Source organism: Anabrus simplex, chromosome 1 (genome assembly GCF_040414725.1).
Source record: "Anabrus simplex isolate iqAnaSimp1 chromosome 1, ASM4041472v1, whole genome shotgun sequence".
In the NCBI taxonomy this organism is placed as follows: Eukaryota; Metazoa; Arthropoda; class Insecta; order Orthoptera; family Tettigoniidae; genus Anabrus; species Anabrus simplex.
In genome coordinates this window covers 273,691,106-273,717,655 of record NC_090265.1, presented here as the reverse complement: position 1 = coordinate 273,717,655, position 26,550 = coordinate 273,691,106, and the positions used below count along the sequence as shown (strand labels likewise).

At 40.9% G+C, this 26,550-nt stretch overlaps 1 protein-coding gene and 1 long non-coding RNA gene across 5 annotated transcripts in view; one reads left to right on the top strand and one right to left on the bottom strand.

Moving 5' to 3' along the window:
• LOC136886835 (uncharacterized) overlaps positions 1-26,550 on the bottom strand; it is a 192,303-nt gene that overhangs the window by 58,688 nt on the left and 107,065 nt on the right. The gene's annotated exons all lie outside the window — the stretch shown is intronic.
• nbs (nibrin) overlaps positions 1-26,550 on the top strand; it is a 294,050-nt gene that overhangs the window by 199,583 nt on the left and 67,917 nt on the right. For all 4 annotated transcript variants that reach the window (XM_067159644.2, XM_067159652.2, XM_067159661.2 and 1 more), the window contains one exon: positions 22,898-23,345. In XM_067159644.2, coding sequence (XP_067015745.2) covers positions 22,898-23,345 — 448 coding nt within the window. The remainder of the gene's footprint in view (positions 1-22,897; positions 23,346-26,550) is intronic.

The following is a 26,550-nucleotide window of genomic DNA, read 5'->3' as shown; positions in this document are numbered from 1 at the left end:
CTGCCACATCTTCAAATGTGCCGAGGCACACATTGTCATTGCTACCAAAACTTGCTTCAAGAAACAATGTATCACCTATTTTGTAGTGACAGATTCAGTACTGGTTCTTACAGCGCAGCGTCCTCAAGCTGATCATCAATGTCAAAGATGTCCCGTTGGATAATGTCGCTCGTCAACATCATCGCCTTGTCCTTGACCGCTTGCTTGATCTTGGATGGGAAACAAGGCCACATATGGCTGGGCCTGAATACATCAGGTGGGAGAAGCTATCCGAGCACGAAAATTAGTTGTCAGATGCTCTGTGAACACTTACCTTAGAGCCTAGCTAACCTGAAGTGGCTCTCTGAACAGTATTGTTAAGTTTACCCCTACAAATATAGATGTAAATTGAATTTTTAATCACTTAGGATTTAGTGTTAATCCCGTGAATAAAGGATATCATTGAATAAATCCAGCTATGATTGCGAATACTGCTCCCATGGATAGAACATAATGGAAGTGGGCAACAACATAATAGGTATCAAGTAAAATATCAATTGAAGAGTTGTAGACCATACCCATGCTGCAACAGCTACTTATGTTGGAACAACCAAGCCTGGCTTGCAAGTGAGTCTGGTGTGTGGGCTGGCACTGTTCAGCCAGTAATCAAAGAAAAGAAACTAGCTACAGAACTAGTTGCAGTTTCACTTGTGGAATACATTTATAATTCATTGTCAATGCTGACAGACTGTTAAACATTTAACCGGTTTGCTTTATTGCACTAACAAACTCCAGTCAAGAATATATTTAATGGATTTGAATCTTCAAACATATACTTACGATAGTAACCACTCACAATAATAATTCTATTTTAACTTCTGGGTGTGGTACTGCAAATGCCTTTTTTTTTTTCTTCTTCCTGTTAACATTTTCATTGTCTCTCACTAAGTTCTACTATATCGGCCTACTATGTTCATAAAGTACGAAAATATTGTACGATGTATTGGGACCATACACCATATAGCAATAACGTATGGGACCTTTTTGGTCAAGAGTCAAATGCCACCTCATCTGAGGGGAAAAAGGAATTAAAAAATTTCCAAACTAATGGGTGAACAAGTGCCCTTCGGACTGTGCGAGGTTTGACCGCGGATCCCTCCATTCCTGTAGTTACAATATCCGGCCTCACAGAGCCATGGTGCGTTTGCGGCAAAAAAATCTAATACTAACTTACAGGCATAACAGAACAGAGGAAAAATAAGGACGCATAACGATTACAGCAAATGAGAATAGCAAAAGAAGTATATTTTTAAACATATTTAATTACTCTTGTTAAAACACACACAAAATAGTAACCCTAAATAATAATAATAATATACATGTCAGCCAAAAATTAACTAAAATCAGAGGTGTGCCTCCGCTCAATTTTTAATTCCACATTCAATGAATGATCTTTCTTTTATATCTGGACCATACAATAAGCACACTGATCCCTTGAACACTAATTTGAAATATACCCTAATACATGTATTTATTTGTAAAAGTGATGATTCATCATTAACACATTTCTTCTGTATTGGAAGAAAACCTCTTGTGCTCCCGAATTCTGGAGCCAACATTGAGTGGTCATCTAACAAAATGATCAAACCTAAATGACGCTATATAAAGCAAATACATATGGATACGACACAACAGACAACACAGAAATAAACAAATGTTGGGTCCGGTTTTCAAACCCACCTCGCACAGAACAACAACCCAAACAACAGAACCTGCATTAAAAGTCTGACACACACACACACACACTCTCTCTCTCTCTCTCTCTCTCTTTTTCTCTCTCTCTCTCTCTCTCTCTCTCAACGTTATTTTGAAATTTATTATTTAATTTTTCTCTGACACTGGCACAGTTAATATTGAAGGTACTTCTCCTAAACCGTTTATAGAGATCTACCTCCTCCTTCAGCACTGTTTATAGAGAACTATCTATCTCATGTGTTAACATCGCGATACACAGCCTTCCACGGTACTACTGAAATACAATCGTTCTATGCCCGCTTAATTTAACACACAGTTTCCACATCACTGGAATTTCCACACTCTCCGTTTGAAAATAATGTGCGTACACAATATATATCGGATACAAATTGTTTCTTCTTACTACCTTGCGACACAACTTATTATCACCCCTGCATAAAGGAAATATATATTTGCAGACATGCGACATGACCGGACGTCTGCTTTCCTCGAACACTTCTCAGCAAATCTCTGCCCCTGCTGTGCGATGATTTCTTAAGTAAACTACCCCCAACCAGCTATGCCAGGGTTCGGTTGTCCGCACTCTCTAATGGTCTTCTGACATTGGTGGTGTGGTCAAAACGTGTAGCTCATAATTCCATGACAGATTATCACATGCGGAGAGTATTTCAATCGGTGATTAGATTAATTTGTTAAAATAGACGCCTCTTCTGTCCTTCTTGGAACCTGTTTCTGCCTTTAAGTACCTATACATACCCTTCCATTTTTCACTAAAATGTGTATGGCTGCCGATTATGCTTGCCATCATGTTATCCTTAGCTGCCTTCTTTGCTAGATTCAATTTCCTAGAAAGATTTTTCAATTTCTCCTTACTTCCACAGCCATTTCTAACTATTTCTTTCCAATCTGCACCTCCTTCTTAGTCTCTTTATTTCTCTATTATGATAAGGTGGGTCTTTACCATTCCTTGATTATGTGAAAGGGTGTTACATCTGCGCCTACACCAAGGCGAGCAACAGGAAGGCAGATTCCAGTCAGTGAGGAAGATGGCCACAACGCCCTTGGGAGATCTTAGCCATGGACTTGATGGGTCCTTACCCTAGAACACCTGGGGTAAAACAGGACTGCTAGTAATCACCGACCTCTTCACAAGATGGATTGAGGCCTTTTCGATACCAGAAGCCACTACGGGACGCATCACCAGTCTTCTACAAGATGAGGTATTCAGCCGCTACAGTTACCCACGGTGCATTCTGTCAGACAACGGGAGGCAGTTCACGTCTAGGAAGTGGCAGCAAATGATGACTGAATGGGGTGTGGAGAACTGTATCACCTCTATCTACAACCCAAGGGCCAATCCAACGGAACGACGGAACCAGGAGCTGAAAAGGATACTACGGGTCCACCTAATAGACAAGGAACATCGACTGTGGGACCGTCAGATAGATACTGCAGTCACTCTTTGCCCTGCGATGACACATCAACCGTTTCACTGGTTATTCCCCAGTGAAGCTGTTCCTTGGTGAATTCTATACAGCACCGGGGATTGGGAGATTAGTCCACCACCTACTTCTGGTCAAGATGATGCAGCTGTTTCCTTACAAGAGTGGCAGCATAAGCAGCAGCAGGACATCAAGGAAAAGCAAGCTTTGGCCGAGAAGAGATCACTTACCCACGCCATGGCTCAAGATGTCGAAGAGACTCAGATCTTCCTACCAGGTCAACAAGTGCTGCATCGTAACCACCCAGTAAGTAATAAAATTGGAGGGTTTCACCCAGGTCTCGCACCTAACTAGGCTGGTCGCGTCGAGGTTGATAAGCAGTTGGGCCATGGAGTCCACTTACTAAAGACCACGCAACAGAGTTGCGGCGAGTCACCCAACCCCTGCGCATACAGAGTAAGCCTGGTACTGTCACGGGTCCACCTGGAGGAGAGGCTACTGATGACGTAACTCAATCTGATCATGAGGAGGAGAACGCATTGACTACCACCAAGGAAGAGGCTGACAGCGAGGGGAAACCGACCCCCAACACAGCACGATCCCGTCAAGAGGAGGAGAACACATCCAAAAACGTTGAGGAACAGAGGAGATATAATCTACGACCAAGGCAAAGTTGACAAGTGTGATAGACTGATTAAATTGTTTCAAATTATAGGGGGGATAATGATGCAAGTGTAATGGCCTAGTATAACTTGGAAACAATTCTCTAGCCCATGGGTAAATAATGGAAATATCGAGCTCGATAATGATTATTATTATTATTATTATTATTATTATTATTATTATTATTATTATTATTATTATTATGACTTGTGAGGTGTGGCTATGAAGTTGTTTACATTTATTATTATTATTATTATTATTATTATTATTATTATTATTATTTATGTAGTTATGTCTAGAATTTATGTGGTATAAATCATGATCGTATTTTTGAGGTGAAGTTTCCACGGTGTGCAGAATTATTTAGTTTATTTTCTAGGTTGAGCCATGTTGTTGTCATCTGTATATTACGTACTGTTTGCCGGCGTTTTGAATACATTGCCCACGAGCCTACTATGGTGGCGTAGCAGGGGGAGACGTGATACTCCCACGTGGCGCATCCAAGGTGGCGGATAGTGGGGTCCTAACCGGCTTGCCGGCGGACTTGAGGGAAATAAAATACCTCTCGCGGACCTAACACACAACCCCCCTGTGGGTGGGGAGGTCGCAGAAGAATACAACCACGGTATCCCCTGCCTGTTGTAAGAGGCGACTAAAAGGGGTGACCAAGGGATGATTTATTAGAACCATGAAACTACTTGTGATTAGTACCACCACGCGGGGAACACTATTGGTTGCTTTTTCTTGCGCGTAGTACCACTATGTTGGGTACCAAATAGGTTTGTAATTAGTAGCAAACGAGAGCGCGGCAGCTTTGACAGCACCTGTGATTAGTAGCACTATATGAGCAACACCATGAGATGAGGGAACCCATGGTTCTGGATTGCCTATGATTAGTACCCACTATATGAGGAACACCACGGGATAGTAAGAGTCCCTGTGGTTAGTACACTTCGGTGGTGAACACCATAGGTTTGCATTGCCTGTCAATGGCACCGCAATGTGTGAAATACAGTAGATCTGTAATACATGTGCGAATTTCATTACGTGTGAGTAGTACCATAATGTTTGGAATACCACGAGTCTATGCTACTCTTGATTAGTACCACAACATGACAAACACCATGGTTCTACTTTTCTAGCGATAAGTGCCATTATGAGGGGCCGATGACTTGGATTTTGGACTCCTTTTGACTACAGGCATCATCAATTCAGTATCGTGCTATAGAAGCAGTCCCTTGGTCAGTAAAACTATTGTTTTACGCCTTCTTCTGTGCATGTGAGACACTGTGGGTCGGTTCCAATGATCGTTTTAAATTCATATCCACCCACCCTCCCACCCACCCCTCCACCCACCCACCCATCCATCCATCCATCCATCCATCCATCCATCCATCCATCCATCCATCCATCCCATCCAATCCAATCCATCCCATCCCATCCCATCCCATCCCATCCCATCCCATCCATCCATCCATCCATCCATCCATCCATCCATCCATCCATCCATCCATCCATCCATCCATCCATCCATCCAGTTAGTTTTGAATTGGTGGTCAGTGGAGGACTTTGGGTTTTTAATTGGTCATTTCATTTTGTTTCATTTGGTACCATTAGGGGTCAGTGACCTAGATGTTAGGCCCCTTTAAACAACAAGCATCAATCAATCAATCATCAGCGAATACATTGCAGTATTCTTTTTCAAGGCGACTGAAATACCCCTACTTGATCCAAGGTAATCAGTCTGCCAGGAAGGCAATATATATATATTATATTATTGAACAGTCTATATATTATTATTACTACTACAATAACAATTAAAATTATTTCACTGTGTACTCATTACCATGTCCCCGTATTGTACTATTGTATTTATACTTAGACCTCATCTGTTTTGAAGTTCAAGATCCAGCACTGTTCAAAATGTTTTACAACTTGTTGCTATTGCCTTGTACATACACGTAAATAAACATAATATGAAAAAAGTTTATGAACACATCCAGAGCTTTGGTAAAATTTCCTTACCATCACACTTATTCTCACGTGCTGAAGGAGTACTGTCACATCTCCTAAATACACAGTGTAGCACAAGTGTCTAAAACTTGGGGGGCATAATAACAAAGTGATATTGTCACTTCCTTCTCATGAAGGCAGGCAGAGTTCAGATCGCAGCTAATGTTTTTAGGATTTTTGAAATAGGAAGTCACATTTCCAACAATTAAAATTCTACAAAAACTGGAGGTCCCATGGTTATGACTGTGATATCAACAGCCTTATAAAACTACCACCCGGCCTTTATTTGCAGCGATCTAATGATGCATACATTTAAAAATTCCAGCTCTTTCACAATGAGTATTTTTAATCTTTTCATATAGGCTACAGAAGTAGGTACACAAGAATCAAATCACTATTAAAGAAATTATATTGGAATTTATTTAATTTTTCTCCGACACTGGCACAGTTAATGTTGAAATTATTTCCCCTACACTGCGTACTACAATCCAATTATTTCTCTGACACTAGCACAGTTAATATTGAAGTTATATCTCCTAAACCGTTTATAGAGATCTACCTCCTCCTCCAGCACTGTTTATAGAGAACTATCTATCTCGCGTGTTAACATTGCGATACACAGCCTCCACGGTACTACTGAAATAAAATTGTTCTCTGCCCACTTTATTTAACACACAAATGATTTGGCATATGGCTTTTAGTGCCGGGAGTGTCCGAGGACAAGTTCAGCTCGCCAGATGCAGGTCTTTTGATTTGACTCCTGTAGGCGACCTGCGCGTCGTGATGAGGATGAAATTATGACGACACATACACCCAGCCCCCATGCCAGCAAAATTAACCAATTATGGTTAAAATTCCCGACCCTGCCGGAATTGAACCAGGGACCCCTGTGACCAAAGGCCAGCACGCTAACCATTTAGCCATGGAGCCGGACATTCCACCAGAAAGTCATGACCTAATATGATATCAGGTATTAGGTTCTGAATCACTGTAACATCAATTACAATAGGCAGGTCCATGCATTTAGCGGTTAGCTTAGTCTGTCCTTAAATGGCGTAGGTTAGCCCGTCCGCTGCTCCCACTACCCTTTCGAGATGGTGAGACTTCATAGGCGGTGGTAATCTGGCAACAGTCCCCTTGACAAATAAATGGCTTGCTTGGCTGTTGAGTATGGCTGAAAAATTGTCTTTGCCTATCCTCAAGATGATAGCTGGGCGAGTTTGGCCTGTTCTGCTCACAATCTGAACAATCCCTATCCTACTTGATCATGGTTGCCTGTTTGCCATGTCTTTGAGGCGCATTCCTGTTCCCATCCCTCCTCAATCCAGAACGTACCTGACCTAGTTTTCCGACGTCAAGGTTGGTCACTTGTTCTTCAGGTGTACTGTTCTTCCACACTGGTAGCACTTCCTAACCGAGCTGGTCTCTTCCATAGCTTTGCTCTAGGGTTCCTCCTCCATCTGGGCGATGATTCTACGTAGATCATCAAAGGATCTCAATTTTGATATTTTTACTAGGGGTCAAATCTTATTGTGGAGTAGCTCTGTGATGTCTGGTAAGATCATGCACTGGCTCTCATGCCAGTGCGTTGTGCCTCAGTCAGTAGCTTCCTTTTTTCACAGAGCTCTTCACCCCTTTGGAATTGAACCTAGCAAGGAATTCCTTCTTGAAGTCGGCCCAGTTTAAATTTAAGCCCTTCAAGTTATTCCACCAAGTAGCAGCTTGCTCTTTAACCAGCCCCCGTGCCAGCGAAATTAACCCGTTAAAGTTAAAATTCCCGACCCTCCTGGGAATTGAACCCGGGACCCCTGTTTTAACACACAGTTTCCACATCACTGGAATTTCCACACTCTCCGTTCGAAAATAATGTGCGTGCACAATATAAATCGGATACAAATTTTTTCTTCTTACTACCTTGCGACTCAACTCATTATCACCCCTGCACAAAGGAAATGTATATTTGCAGACTCGCTGAAACAAGTAAGTGGGTCTAGGACTTTCAGCACGCTGGATCTCAACTCTGGATACTGGCATGTGGAGGTCGAGGAAAGTTCTAGATCACTGACCACCTTCATGACACTGAGAGGATTGTACCAATTTACAGTAATGCCTTTTGGACTGAAGAATGCTCCTGCAACCTTCATGCGACTGATGGATAAGGTGTTGTCAGGATAATGTTGGAGATTTCTGCCAAGTGTATCTCAAGGACATCTTAATCCACAGCAAGAATTTTCAAGAACACCTTGTACACCTGAAGAAAGTGCTGGAACGACTGAAAATACATGGACTGAACTGACAACTGGAGAAGTGTCACTTCGCCCAGTCCCGCGTAGAATATCTTGGCCATGTCCTAACATCTGAAGGCTTAGACCGGAGAAGAATCGAGCTATCGAGGAAGCTGAAAGCCCCCAGACCAAGTGACATGTACATCATTTCCTTGGCTTGTGTGGATGGTATAGCAGCTTCGTGCCACACTTTGAAGAGAAGGCAATACCACTCATCAATCTACTCCATAACAATTGCCCGTTCCGATGGACCAACAAGGAAGAGGCAGCATTGCAAGGCATTAAGGCTGCGATATGCAAAGCTCCTGGTCTAGCTCATCCTGACCCTCAACGGACATACCTCTTCATTCAGTTGCTTATAAAATCCTTTCAAAAGCACTTCAAAATAGCATTGAAATTGTTGATGCACAGATTGGTCAGTATCAAATCAGCTTCCATAAGAACTGCTCTTGGAGTAAACAGACTTTTTTTTCACTGAAAAAATGAAATGGCATATTGCATTTAGTGCCGGGAGTGTACGACGACATGTTCGGCTCGCCAGGTGCAGGTCTTTTGATTTGACACCCGTAGGTGACCTGCGTGTCATGATGAGGATGAAATGATGAAGACGACACATACACCCAGCCCCCTTGCCAGCCAAATTAACCAATGCTGGTTAAAATTCCCAGCCCTGCTGGGATTCGAACTGGGACCCCTGTGACCAATGGCCAGCACGCTAACCATTTAGCCATGGAGCCAGACTTTTTTTCTTTTCTTTCACTAAAGAGTATCATCAAAATCAGATCTCTTTGCACCAAGCTTCTTTTGTTGGTGTTAGGAAGACCTATGACTCAGTTGTGACTGATTCAATTTTCTTGATATTCTCAGGGAGATGGTTGTGGATAACAAAACTCATTCTATCATTAAACAAACTCTGACCAACACTTATTCTCAAGTGAAATTCATGGGGGGAATCTCCAGATACTTTGAGATCCTTTTTCTTTTCCAGTGTGTTCTTAAAAAGGTCATCCATTATTGGAGAAACAGACTACCAATAATGGTATTAGGCTGGGCACTAGATCCAAAGCATTCAATATCGATTGCCTTGCTTTTGCAGATGATGTAGTCCTAATGGCATATGACCTCAACAACACCTGTATCCAGGTTGGAACATTTCATAAAATAGCTGAAGCTGTAGGTTTCTGGCTTTTGATAAAACAGAAGAAATCATGTCTAACCATTATAGTATTGCTGCATTTCTCTGTACCAAATGTGGAAAAATCAAATGTATTCACTTAAGTATTTTGGAGAAATCATTTCCTTTCATTCATTTGGGAAAGAAGCTCCGAAATATTGAACTGAATTCATGGAAACAGCTTTTTACCTCTGCAAACCCACTTCTCAGTCCAGATCGATCTCGTGCCAGGTCAGATACTTCCATTATACCACAGTAGTATGTCGGGAAGTCTTATGTACTGCTGAATGTTTGGCCCTCGCTCACCATGGTGAGATAGAGAGGATCCAAATGAAGGAGGAAATTTGTAAGATATATCCTTGACCGTGTTAAAATTCTGAGGGCTAATATTACCTGAGGTCAAATGCAGAGTTGTAAACTAAATTTGAAAAGCTTTCACTAGGTCTTTCTCTCTATGATCACTCTCTAGCCTCCTCTTCTGCTTTCTTCATCCATCTTTGGTTGGTTCCGTCATTGTTTCCTTGGTCGTCCAACAGGTCTCCTTCCGCTGACTGTGTTCCATGCATACATGTGGTGTTCCAAGAGCCTGGCATTCTGTTTACATGCCTGTACCACAGAGGCTTCCGGTGGCTTTGGCATTTTTGTCCGTTCTGATTCATACAGTGAAGAGGTTCCATTAAGAACCCCGCTGGAGGCAGTAGCTGTTCGCATTCCGCTGCCTGTTATAGCAACAGTGTGTAATGTTTATTTTCCACCAGGCCAGCCTCTTAATATAAATGATGTTACTGATCTTATAGATCAGCTTCGACCTCCCTTTCTCTTATTGGGCAATTTTAACGCCCATCACCCCATATGGGGCTCTGAGATGCCTTGCCCCCGGGAAGAGAGCTGGAAACATTAGTAACAGAGCTGGATTTATGTATTTTGAACACAGGGGAACCAACTCACTTTAATGTACGTTAGGGCACATATTCTCGCATAGGCATAAGTCTATGCAGCCGAACATTTGTTCCGCTGTTCCGGTGGAATACACACGATGATCTCTGTGACAGTGACCATTTTCCCATCATCCTTACTTTGTTGAAACAAAAATCCGTCGAGGCTCCCCCTCGATGGATTCTTAAACATGCTGATTGGCCAAAGTACACATCACTAGCTGTCTTTAATGACAATATCAGGCAGAACATCAGTGAAGAAATAACTTACATCACCCGAGTTATTCTTGCTGCTGCTGAGGAATCCATCCCGTCCTTCTCGGGGACTCCTCGCCGAAAACCTGTTCCTTGGTGGAATGAAGAAATTGCAGCAGCTATCAAAGAATGCCGTCATGCCCATAAACGTTATCGTAGGCAGCCTACTGTGGCCAACTTGGTAAGATTTAAGAAACTCCGCGCTAAAGCGCGAGTTCTTATTCGCCAAAGTAAGAAAGCTTTGTAGGAGAGAATTGTGTCGTCTATGATGTCACATACTCCATTATCTCAAGTGTGGACTAAACTTCGACATATTTCGAATATCCAAGGATCATCTTCTGTACCGGGAATTTCCCTTGCAGGCAGTGTCGTCACTGAACCTCTCTCGATTGCTAACCATCTAGCTAGTCATTTTAAGGATGTATCTGGCTCCGGGAATTACCATCGTGATTTCCTCACTCTGAAGCGGGAGGCAGAACATCATCACCTTAGTTTTGCCACTCAAGCTTCAGAAGACTACAACTTGCTCTTTACAGAGTGGGAACTCCGCATCGCCTTAGCGCTATGCAAGGACACGTCTGCTGGACCAGACAACATCCATAACCAGATGTTGAAACACCTTAGTGATGATAGTCTACTATATATCCTTCGTGTGTTCAACCATATCTGGATAGTGGGTGATTTTCCATCTCATTGGCGAGAGGGCATAGTCATTCCTGTCCTCAAGCCTGACAAAGATCCTAAGTATGTAGGAAGTTACAGACTGATTTGTCTTACAAACTGCCTGTGTAAGCTATATGAGAGGATGGTAAATTGCCGACTTGTGTAGTGTCTGGAGAAACAAGGACTCTTGTCCGAGTACCAATGTGGTTTTCGAGCCGCTCGATCGACCACTGACCACTTGGTATGCCTGGAGAGCTCTATCCAGGATGCGTTTCTCCGCAAACAGCATTTGGTAGGTTCCGAGGTAACTTGCCGGTATTTATTGTGAATTTTTTGTCTCTCCGTCTATTCCGTGTTCGAGTAGGGAGGACATATTCGCAATACCACGTTCAGGAAAATGGAGTCCCACAGGGATCGGTTCTTAGTGTGACTCTGTTCGCGATTGCCATAAATGGTATTGTCACTGCTGCTGGTTCAGCAGTAATACCGTCGCTATATGTTGATGATTTTGCTCTGTACTATAGTTTGCGTAATATGGCAGTCGCAAAGCGACAATTACGGCAAGCTATTAGGAGAGTGGAGTAGTGGACCTTAGAACACGGCTTTTGGTTTTCCACCTCAAAGACCTCTGTTGTCCACTTTTGTCGTCAACTTACTCTTCACCCTCCTCCTGAACTTTATCTGGGAAATGCCGCTCTTCCCATAGTTGATACCGATTTCTTGGGCTCCTTTTCGATAGTAAATTATCGTGGGAGTCACACTTGCGGCAGTTAAAAGTGCAATGCACTAAGAAGCTGAATATCATGAAGTTTCTTAGTGGCACTAATTGGGGTGCTGACCGCACGGTGCACCTATGATATTAAAGGGCACATATTTTATCCCGGCTAGACTATGGCAGTGCAGCATATGGCTCAGCAAGACCATGCGTCCTTGCGAAGCTGAACAGCATCCACCACAGCGGGGTTAGGTTGGCGACGGAAGTTTTTCGTACAAGCCCCGTTGCTAGCCTGCTTGCTGAGTCTGGTGTGCCGCCATTACACCTGAGGCGCCAGTAAATGCGTCTTTCGTATGCTGCAAATTTGCGACAGATGCCACTTCATCCAAGCTATCCTTGCATATTCAGCAATGGCAACCGTTTGCTGTACACTGCTTGTCCTCGAGCAACGTGGCCGGTTGGAATACACTTGGATAGCAGTCACAGATTGTTTCACGTACCTTCGGTTCCTTGCCTTGTCAGACAGCGAAGTGGGGTACCTCCGTAGGTAGTACGACAACCTGAAATAATCCTGGATCTGCACACTGGCCCAAAAACAAAAACACAGACCCTTCGATTTATTGGAGGCTCTTTCTGTCCGTTGTTGGCCGGTATCCAGGCTCAGTCATCCTTTACACAAATGGCTCGAGAACACACTAAAGTGGGCTGCGCGTTCGTTGTCGACACTGATAGATTTCGTTTTGCTCTCCCGGAAACCTGTAGTGTGTACACAGCAGAGCTCTATGCTATCTGTGAAGCTCTGCGATACGCACTCTCCGATAAGCGGCAACACTTTCTTGTGTATACTAAATTCTTGAGTTCGCTGCAGTCTATTGATACATGTTTCCCTCGGCACCCTCTGGTGCAGCGAATCCAGGACCTGCTGGCCGGGTGTTCGGATGCCGGCACCAGAATCATGTTTCTATGGCTCCCAAGCCACGTGGGTGTAGAGGTAAATGAGTTAGTAGATCAGGCTGCCAAGGAGGCAGTTACAGTGTCCCCATTGCTGTACAGGGTTCCAGCAAGTGATATTCGCTCTCAGCTGAGACATCTGGTTATGTCCCATTGGGAGATGGAGTGGCAGGCCACTCCTCTTCCAAATAAGCTGAGAGTGATAAAAGGTACAACGAAGGTATGGAGGACTTCCCTTCGGGCTTCGCAGAGGGAAGCATTGGAATTATGTCGTCTTCAGATTGGCCACGGTATCCTAACTCACTCCCATCTATTGAAAGGAGAACTCCCTCCGGTCTGTACTTGCAGCGATCATCTTACCATGGTACACATCCTTACAGAGTGCGTGGACTTGGTCGATCTGCGCCGTAGTCTCAAACTCCCATGTACCATTTTCCTCATCCTGCGAGATGACGAGACATCGTCATCCGCTTTATGAGGGATAGTGATCTTTTTTATCGTGTGTAACAATGTCCTTTGTCCTACTGTATTTGTGTTAATTGCGCTTTTATCCCATTGACCTCATTTTAGTTTGCATTGCGTATTTTAATGTGTGTTTTTAACGTCTAACGTAAATTATGTATATAGTTAAACCTGATTTTTACGTAACTCTGTTCTACGTAATTCGTATTTGTACGTAATTTCCTTTAGGTCCCGCCAAAATATAATTTAAAAGCGTAGTACATAAATCTTATTTATACGTAATCCGTTTATACGTAATTCGCTGTTATACGTATTAAGTGCCAGTGAAATATAACTGAGTTTTGCGTAATTGTAATGAGAATGTGCTTTTTAAAAAGAAACTACTGTATTTACGAAGTTCCCTCTTTGTCGGCGTAGGCGGAAATAGAGCGATCGGGTTTCGGTGCTGAAACAGAACAGAGAGTTTCGCCGAGTGACATTGTTGACCCTTACTTACTGGTGGCTTAACAAAGACGAGCCCCCTTCGCTTCTCCTCTACCTTCGTCGTTTTTAACACGCCGCCAAAGATTAAGGTACATTGTAAGCAAAATGGGCGGTTTCGGTGCGTAAACAAAAGAAAATACAGTAAATTTGTTTGAATATGAGAATTTCTTTCGTGGGAACAACGGAGAATATAATGTCCACGATGCCGGTATTTGATGTTTACTGTTGAACAGTAGTTGCTTTTGATTAGCCATGGAGAACAGAAAAGGGAAAAGTTATACGAGAAGTGGACGCTAATCCATACAAAACGAAAACTGAAATCGCTTCAGACTTAGGCATTGCTTATACCACGCTATGTACAGTCATCAGTAAAAGAAACGCTATTTTGGATGAGTTCTTAAAACTGGGTTCAAAATCAGCAAAGCGCAGCCGTCAGCAAGAAGGATGGTACGTAGATTTGGAGAAAGCACTTTTCACATGGTTCCAGCAAAAGCGGGCTGCAGCTCTACCAATAAGTGCAGACATGCTGAAGGCAAAGGCGATAGATTTAGCTAAAATGATGAGTATCACTGCTGCTTTCAAGGCTTCATCGGGATGGTTGCAAGGATTTAAATATCGTCATGGATTTACAGGGAGAACAATTTGCGGTGACTCAAAATCTGCAGACGTCACGGTGCAACACTGGAAAGAAGAGGTTCTGCCGGGTATCGTAAGCGATCTACAACTGTGATGAGACCGGCCTATTCTACAATCTCCTTCCTAATAAGACATTAGCTGAAAAAGGTGACTCATGCCATGGAGGGAAGAAAAATAAAATTCGCGTAACAGTACTTCTCGCCACCAATGCAGGTGGATCTGACAAACTTCCTCCACTTGTGATAAGAAAATCGAAGAATCCGAGGTGTTTTAAGGGTGCGAAAACAAAACCTAAGGAAGTTGAATCCAATGGAACAGTGGCTGAAAAAACTGGACATTAAAATGAAAAAGAAACAGAAGAAGATCCTTCATTTTATGGATCGATGTGCAGTACATCCACCTCAAATCGTTCTGGAGAATATCCGTTTGGAATTTTTCCCTCCTAACTGTACCAGCGTTCTACAACCACTTGATTTGGGCATCATTGCAAATTTCAAAGTGCATTATAGAAAAATGCTGGTTCAACATTTAATAACACTGAGTGATGCAGGAAATGAACCTCTCTCCATTAATTTGCTACAAGCCATGAACTTTATTTTGGCTGCCTGGAAGCAGGTGTCATCCTCCACAATCAGCAACTGTTCCTGCAAAACTGGTGTCTTACGAGAAATGGCTGCCTCTAATGATGATGTGATTATGGGGACGAAGTTTTTTCTGGTAATGAGCTAATGGTGGGTGTATAAAAAATAGAATTCGATACTTTTGTGCATTTCGATGACAATCTGGCTGTATGTGGAGAACTACCGGATGAAGAGATTATTGCTGATGTATGCCAACAACGCGGCGGTGATGGACCAGCTACAAGCGATAGTGACATTGGAGATGGAGATAACGACTTGAATCTTGACACCTGAACTGAGTGAAGTGTTAAAAAGTGCAATCGAAGTGTGTAGGCGTTCCATCAGTGCGAAAAGTTGAAGTGTAAATGCTTTGAATGCATTACCAAGTTTGCTAAAGGAGGTTTATATTCTTAATGCAAGAAAAGTGAAACAAGCCAAACTATCTGATTTCTTTAAGGCCGGGCCAAGTTCAAAATAATATTTTCTGTCTTAATGTATTTATTATTTGCAAGGATTTACATTTGTAGGTCTATTCCATTGGTTTTTCAGTAAATATGTGATGTATTGCGTAAGTCTGATTTCTAAGTAATTCTGAGTTACAAGTAGTTTTTTCTCTTCCCCTTGATATACGTATAAGTCAGGTTCAACTGTATATATGTATATATATATATATATCTGTACTTCCAGGCAATGCCTTATTGCTTTGTTTCCTGTATTTTCTCTTATTTTATTGGAAAATAAGGCATTGCGAATTAGATCCACTGATTGTTTTAATCTCATACTCATTTTTCCTCATCACCTTTTTTTTTTTTTTTTAACTCTAGTCAGTGGATACATTTTAAAATTTTAACTATCATATATCATCAAATGATGATGATAATATTTATTATTTTCATTGCTTCAATCACTGTTGGGGCAGGAAGGTTTCACATTTATCCTTGCCCATTGAAATGTGGTACTGAACAGGATTTTGCTTTATGAATGAATGAACAATAACTTATATAGTGCTACCATAAATCCAGTTAACATTTCTGGTGGCTTCCATCTCTTTCTCACCGTTATCCAGTACTGTCACACAACACTTTGTTGCGTTTCCTATCCTAGCATTGAACTCAACTGATAGTGCAACATTTTTCATGTCTAGCAAAAATTACTTTGTGCTATATATTTTTCTTTATGAAAAATCCTTCTGTTCATGGTTTTCCCTCTGTATGGAACAATTTGTCATATTTTGTAGAAACAATCCAAATTGTTGTTCCTTTCTCTTGTAAGATAAGGAGGCATTTTGGCATATTCATTGAGGGAGGGGGAAAACATTTACAAATGTACTGCTAGATTTTCATCTAGTTGCCGCAAGACACAGGATATTATAATTCAGACAACAGTGACAATCTGTTGTGAATCCATTTTCATATATACAGGATAAAACATGATAAATTATTTTCTAACACATATTTCTTTACAAAAATGTAATGGTGGATGGTGGCTACAGATCGGTGATGATGCCTTCCGTAATAAACTTGACATCGTGATTTGAAATATCGAGGGCCACAGATTGACACAGTTCCTCATTTGCCGAACAGAAGACCATGGACAACGAACTGGCGGCTCTCATAGCGGTCATGATGTTTCTCAGGAAAGGAATGCACCCTTCATAAATGTTATTTTTCCCTTAATCGACTTGCACAGACTGGTTAGTATCGTTCGTTTCGGCAAGGCGGCAAGAGTAGACACGCGCAAGCTTAGTGCTGCTGCAGTTTGTGTTGTTTGTGTGGTAATAATCAGAGTTGTTGCGCTTTACGGTTCTCTGCACGGGTCTATTCGAGTTAAGGAATCGGTGTGTGCAAGTGAAAAAGTGAGTTCTCCTTTTGCATGGCTACTAGCAGAGAGAAACTACTACATTCCGGCGTTCTCTCTGACTGGATGCGCCATTTTCCAGACTTATAGGCGCCTCCCTACTAGCTCTGAGCCGAACAAGCCTAGGCCTGGTCGCTCAGCGATTAGGGGCTTGCTTTGCCTCCTACTACTGGCTGGAGATGTTCACTTAAACCCCGGTCCCACCACTTGTGAAATGAAAACAGACATAAATATCTATTGTCAGAATGTGCAAAGCCTAAACAATAAGCTGTCTGATTGTGAACTATCCCTGCCAGACTTAAGAGAAGTTGACGTGATCGGACTTACTGAAACATGGCTCTCGTGGGCTAGTGACAGTGAACTACCACTCAGTGCTAATTACAGCATATTCCGTCGTGATCGCGCTACTCTAGGTGGTGGAGTGATGTTAGCAGTGAACAGTGCGTTACCGTGTAAACGGAGGACAGATCTCGAACGGAACTGTGAGTTAGTGTGGGTGGAGCTACTCTTTCCTCGACGCCCTGTACTTGTGGCATGTTACTACAGACCACCAAACAGCCCATTCTGTGACCTTGAACAGTGCCTGGACTCAGTCATTGCAGCTCTCCCTCATGGTGAAGTAATTTTAATGGGCGACTTTAACCTGTCTATAAAGTGGTCTTCTCCAACTACAGGACTGTCAGCTAACAACTGTGACACATACTTTATAGACAGTTTTATTAATGGCCTCGGACTGAAACAGTTTAATATGTACCCAACCCGTGGACCCAACACCCTGGACTTCATACTCTCCTCATTAGAACTTAAAATAATAACCCCAGGCAGAAACCTTTTCCTGTGCGACCACCAGTCTCTCGATGCTACATTCCTTCTTCCCCACCCCTCCTCAAAGCCTCACAGCAGGACATCCTACCGCCCTACCTACATCTGGCGACGTGCCGACTGGCCTGCAATGTGTCGTGCCCTGGAATGCCTTCCCTGGAGTCTGCTCGAAATAGCTGACATCGAATCGGCTCTTGACCTGCTGTACGACTGGCTGCAAGCTGCAATTAAAGACTTCGTACCTGCACAACGGGCTACTACCAGCAAACATCAACACTGGATATCACATGAGACCAGACTGATACTGTTTAATAAAAAGAGAGCTTGGCGCCTGTGGAAAGACTTCCCTAACCCACACACTCACAATACTTTCGTTAAAATCCGCCGCCACGCGAGGTTTATGGTCAGAAGAGACTACAAAACACACGTAGACACTGTCACTGAAAACGTCCGCAGCAATCCCAAGCGCTACTGGAGTCTCATCAACACACGAAGAAGGACGGAGCGGATTCCTGTCAGCGTGAACCACAACGATGCAACAGCAGACGGCGCCGATCGCAATGAACTGTTCAACAGGTATTTCTTCTCCAACTTCTCCCCTCCCTTACAAAACCAACCGCTCCCACCCATTGGTACAGCCTCAAACAGAACCCTATCGACCATAACTACCACACCAAGTGAAGTTCATGACCTTCTTCAAACTCTTCGTATCAACAAAGCTACCGGTGCCGACACTATAGGTCCTCTTTTCCTAAAAAATACTGCCAGTACTCTTTGCGTCCCTCTATCTAAATTATTCAACAGATGTTTTGCCGCGGGCTATTTTCCTAATACCTGGAAACAGGCAAATATTGTTCCACTTCTCAAATCAGGCAACAAATTTAATGTTTCATCTTACCGACCAATTTCTATTCTCCCCACACTATCCTTTATCTTTGAAAAAATTATACACCAGCGTCTCCTCGCATTCACGTTGCCGTATATCTCAACCAAGCAGCATGGTTTTCTACCAGGTGGCTCTTGTCTAACAAACCTAGCCACTCTGCATAGCTTTGCATCACACGCCATTGCAGCTAAATCGCAGCTGGATATCTGCTACGTAGACATTTCGAAAGCTTTCGATTCTGTAGACCATACTCTGTTGCTCCATAAACTCTCCGAACGATTTAATATACATGGCAGTCTTCTGACCCTTCTTTCTGGCTTCCTACATAACCGTTGGCAGAGAGTGGTAATATCAGGCACTTCATCCTCGTGGTTACCAGTCACGTCCGGTGTCCCACAAGGCAGTACTCTTGGCCCCTTGCTGTTTTCTTTGTTTATGGACGATCTGCCGTCCGAACTCAACGAAACAGCCAATACCCTACTCTTTGCTGACGACTGCAAGATATTTAGGGAGATCAGGAATCCAGGAGATGCAGCTCTGCTACAGTCCTCACTTAATGCCCTCTCGAACTGGTGCCGTACTTGGAAACTTATCCCCAATCCACAAAAATGCAGCCACATGACCATAACACTACGTAAATCTCCTCTACCGACATCATATTACCTACTCGACAAGCCCATCACCGTAGTTACGCAACAGCGTGACCTAGGTGTAATATTTGATACAAAATTACAATTTAAGACCCACATAGAAACATATACAACCAAGGCCATGAAATTACTAGGCATTCTCTATCGCTTCACAGAAATTTCTGACCCCATTGCTCTTCGTCACTTCTTCCTCACGATCATTCAACCTCTCTTAAACTACTGCTCTCCTATTTGGACAACAGCCTCCCCCTCCAATACTAAGCAGTTAGACAGAGCAGTGTCCTTCTTTGCTGCAATTGTAAGGAACAGAAACCCCAAGCTCAGAAATCTGTCTACGCAGCAGGTATTAATGGCAATTAATATGTCACCGCTGCACATCAGGCGACAGGTAGCTGACCTGAGTTTCCTCCACGGGATCTTAAATGGGCATTACCGCTCGGAACATCTTGTCTCACTCTTCTCTCTCCGCGTTCCTTCCCGCTCCACCCGAACCAAAGACCTTCTTCACATTCCCCACACTCAGCACTCAATACTTCAACGATCTTTCCTAATCCGCCTCCCGACACTCTTTAACAATATTAACAGGAGACAAGAACTCGATATAGCATCGAATAAAAGTGTATTCGAGAGGTGTGTAAATAGCCTCTTAAAGATAAGTTGATGTGAAGGGATTATACCGCCATCTTGACCCACGACGACTTGGCTATGAATATGGACATTCTTATGGTTTTCGATTTGGACAGTTGTTATTAGTAGGCTGTGTACCTGATCTTGTTATATTTTGTTATGTTTGTTATATTTTATTATGAAAGTTTACATTGGTTAAATAGTCTGTTGGCAGTGCAAGTGAAATTTGCTCAGTGTAGCTGTATCTTGTGCTTTGTGAATAAATAAATAAATAAATAAATAAATAAATAATTGTCGGATCAAAAAATATATGCCACGAGTGAATCTTTCTTAAAAGCAACAATATCAAGAACTCTATTGGAATCCTGTTCATCCAGCACGTGGACGTCTTCAAAACAATCATAACCCTCATTCGTCAAGAATTTGGTAAGCTGATGTTTTACATTGTGGTGCCCCTGAATAATGAGCAGCAAATTGAAGGGAGAGTTCCTGAGCACATAGCTCAGAGTTTCATTCTCCTTTGCACAATGGCGACAAAGGAACAGCCCATTCTTTTCACCTTCATTACCAACTCCTGTTAGACTGGCATAGTTCACATTTAATTTGATGACAGGTGTTAATTCTGATGAAGTTAAGATAATCTTCTCAGTTGTATAGTTATTAGTTGCTGCAAATCCTTGCCATGACACTAACGACCAGATTTTAAATGAATGTAGATGTAATAGTTTGTTTATCTGTCATGGGTCTGGGAAGCTGTAGCCTTTATACCTCATTATTTAATTTGGGTCAAGCATTCCTCAATTTCACTATGATAATTTAAAATGTTAATAAAACAAGAATCATTGCATCTGGATAATTTATTTGTAATTGACAGATGCTGTAATGGAGTTATTTACAACTGATCAACGCCAGACCACGAAATTCTCTAGGTTTTTACAGCATATTGCTAGTAGCTTTGTCAGGCAATCCAATAATTTCCTTTATAGTTTCTTTGATCTTCGAATTAGAACATCAAGGATGAATAATTGGTCTTTTTTTAAGTTATGCTGTCTGTAGAGGATAAACAAGAGCAGAAAATATATACTGATTGATTATATTGAGTTTCTGATTGGACTTTACCAGAAATGATGTAGCTGATTTCTCTAGATGTGTATGAAAAGGCACGAGAGCATCTTTATTGAAGAGAAGCTCATCATTAAATGTGCAGCTAGGGTATTTAATAGTTTTACTGCTCGATATGGATGAAATAATTTCTTCTGATCCTAGGTGTAAAGTAGATTTTGACAGTGTGCCATGATTTATTACAATTGCTGAACTTTTACTAGCATTAGTGTTAAAGCCTATAGATGACACTAGATTTTGAATTATGTCAAACGAATAGCTAGACTGATCCTACATGCAGTCACAGCCTGATACTCAGCAAATCTTGTTAAGCATACAGGTTCTAGGTCCTCATTTAGGAAATAACTAAGTTGTTCAGCAAAATGCAGATTACAAACCTCACTACAGAATAAGGTGATAACAAGATTAAATAAAGTCTGGGACATTGACCTACCTTGTGGCACTCCATTTCAAATAGCTATCTTTTTGGAGTGTTGTTTTCCAATTTCTACTTGAATTGTGTTATCCTTCGGTAGCGAAATAGTTAAATGCTTGAGGTCAGATTATATTTATTGCGCAGAGAGACAGGTTTTAATTTGCATGTGGCCTATTATATCAAAAGCATAGGAAAAGTCATGAAAAGCTACGATGCAATCACTGTTTGTTGATTTAGCTTCTTTAGACAACTAGAAACTAATCTAGAATTTTTATAATATCCTGCTAATTTGGAAACAAATCCACATTGGTTATTATTTATATCTATCTGTGATATTAATCCATTATCTAAAACTCTTTCAATAATAATTCTTCACACGATTGAGTAAATAGTTATTGACACCAGGAAGACAGGTAATTAACATCTCCTTTTCCCATATAGGGTAGTATTGTTCGGCTTTCTTTAAGTTTTATTCGCACATAATGGATAAAAAAACATTATAATTATTGCTAGGATATCCGTCTCCATAACGTAACAGTGGTATTAGCTGCCGTCGTTGGGGGCCCGGGTTCGATTCCCGATACTGCCAGAAATTTAAAAATGGCAGGAGGGCTGGTATGTAGTTGAAATGGTACATGCAGCTCACCTCCATTGGGGGTGTGCATGAAATAGCTGCACCACTTCGGTACATGAGTTTGCATTGCTAGGTTTTCATAAATTTCTAGCTCTTTAACACTTCTCAATAGCACATGATCTGGCCTGGCTTGTGTATCTAAAGACATATCTTTGATGGCCGTCTTGACACTGTTGGAAAATAATTTTAAAATATTACCCTTAATATCTCATGTGGGAAGATTTTCTGTGACTTGTTCATTCGGAGATCCAAAAATATCCTGAAAACCACTTTCAGTTCATTTTTTCAGATTATCAGAATTCACAAGCATTTGAACGACTGCTTTCCTCTTGCTATAGTAATTATATTGAACGAGTTCATAGGTACTTCCAACTGACCTCTGGTTTTTTCCCTGCTAGTCCTTGATGATCTTTGAGGATATGATGAGTCCTTATGATTAATTTCCCATAATTCTTTGTTTTCTTTTCTTGTTCGTGCTCATTCGTTCTCGCCACATGCTCAGGTCCTGATAATTTAGCATTTGCTTCACACAAAAAATGAGAAATTCATCAATTTATCATTTTTGTCTACGTGGCATTTACATTTTTAACTTGTCTTGTTTGACTTTTGGTCATTCTGTTGCATTTTCTTCATAAGTAATTTCAACATATAAAATGGTTCTCAGGGTTTAGGTAGATCTCTTAGCATCAAGTCTAGTCAGTGAATGCTAAATAATTTCTGCTGTAACCTTAAATGCAGAACATTCATTTATTTCTTCTTTTGCCTGTTTTCTCTTATTACCTGCCTAGTTTTAATTCACAAATTCATTTAATATAATGTATAATCTGAATCTATTATTGTTTGTATTTTATAGGCCCCAAAGTAAGGAAGATGAAGAAGTTGATATTAATCGACCACCTAAGAAGAGGGCTACCAAGGATTCTGGTCAAGTATTCAGATCCAAAGTTTGTAACAATGATGATGATGGACTATTTGACTTTATTAGTGAGAAAACTACAATCAATAAAAGTGACCAAGAGGACTTGTTTGCTTTTAAGGAGCCAGTAACCATTAAAGTAGAAACAACACATGATGATGAAGACATGTTTTCTTTCAATACTACACAAAATCTTGAGAAAGGTGGGATGACATCTTCTGACTTGTCAGATGTCGCTCTGTCAACAAGTAAAGGGAAAAGAAAATTGTCTTTAGGTGAAAATAATTGTAAATCTGATCAATCTTATAAAAGAATGGCATTAGAAAATGGTTATGATGAATTCCAGCATGAATCACAAGACTTTCTCTCTACATCTAATGTGAAGGTATGTATTATGCATTGAATAAGAGATAAATGTTATAATAGTAGTAAATGGAATAATAGTTGTAACCTTCATATCTAATGTTACCATTGAACTTGCATAACACACGAATTCTGCTAACCCTCGTTAGGCAGCCAAATATAATTTCTTACTGCAACTGATGCATTGGCAGAATTTCCTTGATATATATGAGGATGGAGAGGCTTCACCATTGTTGATCAGACAGAGATAGACGAGAGCTGATGCCATATAAGAAGACTTTGCTCTAGTTCCTCAGAAGTGAACCATAACAGTTCTAAATGCCAGAGGTTTGAACTCACTGGACCTTCAATCTTTTGATGAAATAAGCTCTCATTCGTCACCAGATGTTTCACTGTATATATTGCAGAACAGTACTGTAGTAACTACCAAATCACTGTTTTAAGTAACTTGCCATCAGTTATCTCAAATGTGCTTCAAAATTCAGGGTTATAAAATAGACATGGGGATCTATTTCATTCACACTTATGTATCAATGGGCACCCGGGAATGTAGCTGTTTAGCTTCATTGTACACAAATAAGCATAAAATAAACAATAAGCTACAGTTACAACAGTTTGTGTTCGTATATTGTGGATAGTCATAGAATACAGAAAGAAATTCACAGAACTGAGTTGAGACATCATAGGATTTAAATAAAGTGTTATTGAAGTGAATATATATACAGTATTTTTCAAAAGACATCAGTTTACAAACCATAAATGACCTCAAGGATCCTGAATTTTTACAGTGGTTTTTCATTTAAGAGTAGTGCAGGTGATGATTTGAAATTGTCACCGAATTGTTTGAAATGTCCTTAGCTTAAGGTATGTATTCACGTTTGAAATAGCGATTTAGGTCAAAATTATCACTTTTTTTAATATATATATGTCATTTGAAAGCCTGGAGTTTCTAGTTTCCAAATATGTAAGTATCATTGACCTAAGACATATAGAACGGCCGTAAATTGCATTTAAATTGACCACTGCATTCATGATTTCTCTGCTCTGGGGGCATGGTCTGGTACTAACATTCACTAGCTTTCCATACTCAAGCAGAGTTTTCAACATAATTACATTTCAATACATTGCACTGGTGTTTCATCAAGTAGTACCCTTGTGAACCAACAAATGGCATTGGTTGTCATATGATATATCTCTGGAGAAGAAATGTTGAATCGTGCATAAATGCTGTGGAATCTAACTGTGACTGCCATGTGCTGTGTTATTTGTGTTTATATTGAGTGACTAACTTCTGCTAAGTGAATAATGGGTAGTAATAGACATAGTGGCTATAAATAAAGTGCCATTTTTATGGGAATAAGTATACAAGGCATAAACAAAATATTTTTAAGACAGTAGTCCAAACTGAGAATAATGAAAATCAACTTCCCTTTGTGAGTAGTGCTTCTGAGTCCAAACTTTCCACTTCGCATTTTGACAGTAATTGTGGTGATTCTCAAGGTAATTTTAACATATTTAGTGGAATGTGTAGAAAAACTTATCTTTGCTGGTATGTCCTGTCTGTATGAACTGTGGATCAATTTCGCTAAAGAACTTTTGTAAACAGAGGTTAGGTTGGCCTTTTGTTGTTGGTTTGGTGTGTAGTAATTGTGATTTTCAATCTGAACCTCAGTGTACATCAAGGAAAATTGGTCAGATGCCTGAAATTAATAGAAGACTTGTGAATGTGCTGCGCCTCATTGGTTGTGGGCGAAGTGAAGCAAGAAAATTTTTGTATATAATGAATTTACCTCCACCGCACGCACCTGCAGCACATACTGAACATGTCAAGATTCGGGCTGAAGTTGCCACTGAAGGTATCTCAGAGAAAGAAAATGACTCAAAGAGGGCAAAAAACTACAACAAGAGGGACCTACTTATGCATCAAACCAAACCAAACCCCATGGCACTACAGCCCTTGAAGGGCCTTGGCCTACCAAGTGACCGCTGCTCATCCCGAAGCCCTGCAGATTACGAAGAGTCGTGTGGTCAGCAAGATGAATGTTCTCGGCCGTTATTCTTGGCTTCCTAAACTGGGGCCAATATCTCACCGTCAGGTAGCTCTTCAATTCTAATCACGTAGGCTGAGTAGATCTGGAACCAGCCCTCAGGTCCAGGTAAAAATCCCTGACCTGGCCAGGAATTGAACCTGGGGCCTCCAGGAAGAGGCAGGAACACTACCCCTACACCACGGGGCCTACACTTATGCATCAGGAGGGTTTTAATTAGCCAAAGTAAGTAATTTCAATCCCGAAATAAACTTCCAAGATTCAAGTTCAATTTTCCACACAATTAATTTCTCCAGATTTTCCATAATTCAAAAAATCATAATGTCTTCAAATTTTAAGTTATAGGATACATTGATGTCAAATTGAAGCTTATTAAACTTAGAATGTTTTGAACTAAACATAACAATAAATAAGACTTTGATAAAAAAAGTTCCAAATGAAAAAAAATCTAAATATTCTAAAATTTTGAGCACTATGAAAAATATATTTTTTTAAATACAATGTTAGTGTATTCTTATATTCTGTTTAGTTCATCACATTATAAGCATTATTAGGATGAATTATGTGCAAAAATAATTAGAATTGAGCTGTTTTCCAGAAAGCTATGATTTTTTGAAATTTATGCAAAATTTTGGAGTTTTTGACAATTATTTAGGAAACTGTACCTTAAGTGTGAAATTTTTATAGTGTAAAAACACAACAGCTACAGATATCAGCTGCTATCAGGTTCCCCTACAGACGATGAGGTGTTGTCCAACTTACTCAACTAAAAAAGCAAAGAAACATCAGGCCTACTTACAGAACAATGTTATAGAAGAAGATATTCAAGAGGCAACCATTTTCCCTTCCTAGATCCAAAGCATTCAACTTTCACAGTAAATATACTTACCAGACCAGTTTAGCATAGAGATTATACATCAATGAACCTTTCCCAACCTCGTTGACCATTCCATTAGGAGACTGCCATTTTTCCTTCCTAGATCCAAAGCTCTCCACTGACAGTAGTAAATAAACTTATCAGATCATTTACAGCATAGAGGTTATACATCAGTGGACCTTTACATTAATAATGAGCTTAGTCTGTACAGAATCCATCTGAAATGCTGTTGAATCAAATGCATTGTCTTTTCTTATAATAACCATGTTGCGCAATGTCCCAATCACTTCATTGTCAGTTTT